Genomic DNA, 6115 nt, shown 5'->3' on the forward strand with positions numbered 1-6115 from the left:
GATGAAAACTTTATTTGTTAATTTAGAAACCTTAGAAAATAAAGGGGTTTAGTTTAGTAATGGGTAGTCGAACCATCAATTAACTCTACAAGCTTTATTTTCTTTTTTACATCAAAATGATTTATAACGCTTATAACATTTACTCCTACAACAACTTTTTAATTAGCATGACTATATGTTTTAAGCTAAAAGAATCAAGATTTCTTACTATCTTAAAACACTTGAAATACATCTTTTGTTAAAACATTAACTCACAATAACTTTACAAATACGTTTAATTTGCTAGTTGGCGTAATTCATATTCTAAATACATAAGAACATTACACATTCCGTTTTCTTTTAGTTCATTTTTAACTAAACTCTTTATGCAATCACTACTTTTCTACAAGTTTTACTTTAAACAATATTCTACTTTTATTTATAACTTTAGTAATACTTTAAAGATATTTTCTTAAATATTTAAAACACTATATTCATCTTAGCCTAACTAATCATAAGTCCTACGGCTAACCGTTGTTAATGGGTGTTGGATGATGCCTAATACCTTCCTTTAAATTAATCAACCCCAATTTTTAATCTTAAGTTTCGCGTTGCATCTTAAACAAAGAGTTAACTTTAGATAACTACTTTAATAAACTTTAGGTGTCCTAATTCGCCGTAAATAATTAGGTGGCTACTCCTTAACTTTAATTAACCCCTTTAATTACCCGATGTTATTTGGACTAGGTTAAAATAGGGTAACGACAATCTCGCCGTTCCAATGATCATGACATATTTTGCGTTGGCGGACGTATCCGTTCAACCAAATCTGTAACTCATAAGCCGTGCTCTCCTAACTTTTTGAAATGGTTTTCGTATCCCGACTTCTTCATCAGGTTCATGACTCTCATTCGGCTAGTGGTGCTCCGAAGAATTTTCACCACTAAGCCTCTCTCATTTATTTGTCTCTCACCTTTACATCATCTTACGGTGCCCATGAGGGTTTTTACCAATAAGACTCTCTCATTTTCAATTCTTTCAACTTACCACCGGCTTATGGTGCCCGTGAGGGTTTTTACTAATAAGACGCTACGTACAATAGGAGGGGCGGCGCGTGTCTTGGGAGCTTAACTGCTACTAAGACTCTCTAACATACTTCTTATAGTCATAACTAGATGGGGTACTAAAAGTAACTCATAATATCATAACTACGTAAGTACGAGGTCAAAAGATAAACGCATATCTATATATAAACATCATCAACTATGCCTATATGTACAAGCCGACAAGGCTGCCACAAATGGTAAACAAAGATATGAACCGATAAGGCTACAGAACATCTAACTATTCACATCTGTCTACGAGCCTTTACATAGAGTGCATATCATCATGCCAGAACGGGATAAGACCGCCATTGCCTAACATGTACTCAAAAACAATACCAATTAGACTCGCAACTCCAAAGTAAATGGAGCGCTCCGAGAAGTCGCCGACGAAGACCCCAAGGATGCGATCCGTCTCCGCCTTCCTAACGGGTGCATGAACGCGAGCGTTCATAAGTAAAAAGACATCGGTACGAATATTAGACCGAAAGATGTAAAGCATGAATAACAACATAATAAAAATATGGAATGTAACATGAGATAAGAGAGATAACTGTACATCTGGATGCCTTTTAAGGTATATATTGCTGCTGAACGTGCAGCCCGATCCATCTATCATATCATCCCGTGTCCGGAGTAACATCATAATTTGCCCACTGCAGTGTTGTGCACGTCTACGTACCTGCCCGACCGTCTATAGCGCGGTGCGGTGTGAGAAAATGCATACATATATATAAAGCATGCATGAGAGCCCAAATGAAACGTTACTACTCTATCGAAGTGATGTAAGGCCGGTGAACCCCCGATTATCATTATGGAACTATTATCATGAACATATCTCACTTTGAAAGAATAAAATCATAAGATGAGATCAACATCAATGAATAACATCAATAATAATGAAACAATCTCAATAATAGCATGAGAACATCAAGAACTTTAAGCTTTGGTATCTCTAGAAATAGAATCATCATCATCATCGTCATTATCATCATCATCATAGGGAACTTTTATCAATAATACCATAGGAACCTTGAGAATTATGAGTTTCTAGCAATTCTAGGAAATAGGACATTATGGATATCATGTATGGGTTCATAATAAGGGAATCATTCCTTTAGAAAGAAATGGTTAGCCTTAACATATCTCATCGTCTCCTTAACTACTCAACGCCTATCCTTCCGAGTTCGTGAATCTACATTCAAGATGATTAGCACTTCAGGTGAGTGACTAAAATGCAGATGTGATCAAACTAAATTAATAAACGAGCTAACAAAAATTGGACAGCATTTTCCCTTATATCTTCTATTTCCTCCAACTCAAAACAACTCCCAAAACCACAATAAAAACATCAACAATTCCATAATCAAAAGATTACATTCCAATCCCAAACTTCTTGTCATGAACAATCCATAACAACAACTTCAAAACAACCCCTTATACACTTGTATACCACACTTCCTCAACATCATTATTACCCCTCATAACAAGATTATACTCATAACATGCTAAATAATTATAGTTCAAGTTAATTTGTGACTCGAAATATCATCAATTTATTTTTGGAATTTTTCATAACTCTTTTTCTCTTTACGAGACTTGCTAAACCTTCATACCAACTTAACATAAGAGATAAGATGAAAAAACATACCTTGAATTTGGAAAAATTTCAACTCACACACTTTTTCCAAGACTTAATCCCACAACTCCAAGGAAAGAACATCCAACTTTTCGCCAAATTAACTTAGGTTTTTCAAGGTTGATCTCTCTTAATTCGATTTGGAATGATTTGGGTGTTTATGGATGTAAAGGGAAGAACTGTAAGGCAATTAAGGTTTTACTTTTGGTTGAAAATGAGGCCCGAGTCATTGAAAATGTCCATATATAAGCTTAGGGAAAAAAAAATTCCACCGACTTTTTTTGAAATTTACCGCAAAGTACGATTATCGTTCATCTAAGCACTTCAAAGTACGGGTTACTATTCATCTCATACTTTGGAGGTAAAAAAGTTTCAAAATTTTTAACTTTCTGAAAATTATTGGTAAAGTACGTCCAAAATATACGGGACGTACATTTTTGTACGGGACGCACTTCACAGAAATGCGATCTGTCAGTTGCGTTGGAAAGCAGACTCTCCGAACTTCAATTTAAATAGGTTATGGATTCTGTAACTCCTCATATTCTAGGAGATATGCCTCTTTGAAATTGGACCAAAAATCCTTTCCAAAATTCTGCCAAGTTTTTTTTCCAAATTTTTTCAACAAACCCAATTTCTTCTATTCGTTTGATCCCGAAACCTTTAAATACTTGTCTAACACTTATTAAAAGTCTTCCTTAACTTTATAGGGGTATCATAGCCTCTTACGGACTCACGTTAGTTTACTTATGATGACGCAAAAATTTACGAGGTGTAACAAAGGCTCTCTCATTTTCAATTCTCTCAACTTCCCTTATGCTAATGTAGATAGGTGGTGCCCGTGATGCAAATTTCTTATACTCATAGCATGCTTAGCCTTGACATTCTCAATGATTGATCTAAAGGGCTTTTCTTTGGTTGTAACATGGCTTTTGGGATAGGGTTAAAAAAGAAAGGATGGCATGGAGGCTCAAAGACAACACAAAAATACTAGAGGTGAAAGTAGACTTACAACTTTTGAAATCGACCTGAAAAGGAAAATAACCTGTACGAGCTTTGAAACATGCGAAATTTTGAATTTTATTTGGTTGGACCGAACCCCGCAGTAGGGTTGCCTACGTAATCTGTCGAGAGAAGAATCGGGTAAGACGTAGTTCGAGCTGACTCGTTCTTGTGTTTTTTTTTTTTTTGCGAGATTTTGTTTCCTTTTTTCTTTTTCTTTTCATTCTCCTCACTTTTTTTTGGCTCTTATCTGATTTTATTTTGATTCCAAAAGAGGGGTATGAAAGAAAATAAAACTAATGCTCAACAAGGGTAGCAAAAGGTGACACAACGTTTAGATAGCAGAATGAAATGTCTTCGTCATACCAATCCTTAAAAATGTCAAGTACAAAACGCAATTTGTTGGATATTGTCTCACACTTTTCCTTCATACTTGTCTACGCTTGTTCCCTCAAATGTTCTTCTTCATAATTTTTAGGTTTTGGTGCGCATTTGTCACTCGACTCGTATCGATTAAGATCCGACCAATAAATCACTTACGCATGCCATGTCACTAGAACCTACACTAAAACAAAGGCGTACAAGAAAACTAAACAAAATGAATTAAAAATTTGACAAAAACAAAAATTTTGTTTTTCATTTTTTCATTAAACAAAAAGGATAGAAGGGTTTGAACATTAAAACAAGCAATGTAAAATCCAAATTACAACCACGAATAATCTAGGATAACGTGTTAAACGTCAAACAAACTACCAATACCTCTTCCCAATGGGAAAAAGAGTGACTTCCCCAATTGATGAGCTTGACACCTTAGCCACTAAGTTGCATATCAACACTATTAAAATCTTTACCAATGTCAAATACATTATCCTCAACAATTAGGTTCTGGGTCTCTTTGGCAAACTCGCTCATTGCCACAAAGTGTGCATCATCATGTGCCGGGAAAGAATTCTCTGCGTCGCTTGGAGTCTCCCTATCTTGTACCACAATCAAAACTTCTTGAATCATTCTTTCTATTTCTCTTTTCAAAAGTGCGATGGGGCTTGATGCGTATGCCTCTCGAATATCGAATGATATGCACACCGTGTGGCGGGATCGAAAATTTTGAATGCGGGGTCGGCGCATACCCGAGTAGAGGGGTGATCACGCCCAAATGTCTCATTTTCTGGAACAAGCTCATATAAGATTCTCCAATCAGTGTGAAACTATCCCTTGACCTCTGCCTTCCATACTCCTGCATCGAACGGGGATTATATGGTGCTTGGAAATTTTGTGGAGACGGATAAGGTTTTTATGGTATTAGCGTTTGCCATTGTGTGTAATTTAGTGATCGACGTTGAGGCAGAGTATATTGACGATGGAGACCCGTCGGACCTTGACTTTGTCCAGATGCAATCATTGCAACATCAGAATTTCCATCCCTCTTTATCCCAAGATTTCTTGATCCATTTTGAATTGCATGTGTGGTGGATTTAACGGTAGCAAAACTCACAATACGTCCTGTTCTATTCCCATCTTCCCATCTTCTATCATCTCCCTTATTTTGATGGCTTCAACAAATGATTTACCCAAGGCAGGAAGCATGTACTGATAATATTCTTCATCTTGAGCTTGAATAAAAGTTTCCACGACCTCACTTTCTTTCAACGGTGGTCTTAACCTAGTTGCCTGCTCCCGCGACCTAATGGCAAATTCTCTGAAATTTTTTGTAGATTTTTTCTTCAAGTTGATCAGGGACTTCTTGTCAAGGACTAAGTTTATATTGTATTGAAATTGCTGCACAAATTGTTGAGCCATGTCGTCTCAAATATGTCACTTAGTGAAGTCTTGATCAATGAACCATTCTGAGGCTAAACCCGTCAAACTCTTACCGAAGTAGGTTATAAGAAACTACGCTACTCCTCTTTTCGCAATTACGATACACTGCCGGGCCCCGGGATCACCGCATCCATCGTATTTGTCAAACTTTGGGACCTTGAAATTAGTAGAAAAATGGACATTAGGGAACATGCATAGGTCTTTGTACGAAACACTTCTATGACCTTCAAGACCTTGTAAGCCCTTCATGGATCTTTCCGAACTCTTCATTTTCCTAAACATCTCTCCGTATACCTCTCGTCTTCGATACGATTCTCAAGTTCGGATAGGGTGCTTAGCGAATGTGATGGGAATGTAGAATATGAATCAGGCACCTTAAGTATCGGTTGAGGAGCATAACTCTAGGTCTCAAGAATATTGAATACAGGTGCACGAGTAGATCCAAGAATCACGACTGGTGAATGAGTTGCAAAAGCGGAGGTAGTGGGTAGAGGGGCTACAAAGGCAGGAATAGCGGGTGGTGCAGGACATGCAGCGGTTTTGGCTTGTTGGTTAGTGAAATAAGTGTCAGAGCTGC

General features: G+C 37.0%; 1 protein-coding gene across 1 annotated transcript in view; it reads right to left on the reverse strand.

The window, feature by feature from the left end:
• The window catches only part of LOC132057614 (spore wall protein 2-like), a 6451-nt gene extending 934 nt beyond the window's left edge, over window positions 1-5517 (reverse strand). The window contains exon 1 of the mRNA XM_059450240.1: window positions 5218-5517. Within this exon, the coding sequence (XP_059306223.1) occupies window positions 5218-5517 (300 nt within the window). The remainder of the gene's footprint in view (window positions 1-5217) is intronic.
• Between the last annotated feature and the right edge of the window lie 598 nt (window positions 5518-6115).

This window comes from Lycium ferocissimum, chromosome 5 (genome assembly GCF_029784015.1).
Source record: "Lycium ferocissimum isolate CSIRO_LF1 chromosome 5, AGI_CSIRO_Lferr_CH_V1, whole genome shotgun sequence".
Classification (NCBI taxonomy): domain Eukaryota; kingdom Viridiplantae; phylum Streptophyta; class Magnoliopsida; order Solanales; family Solanaceae; genus Lycium; species Lycium ferocissimum.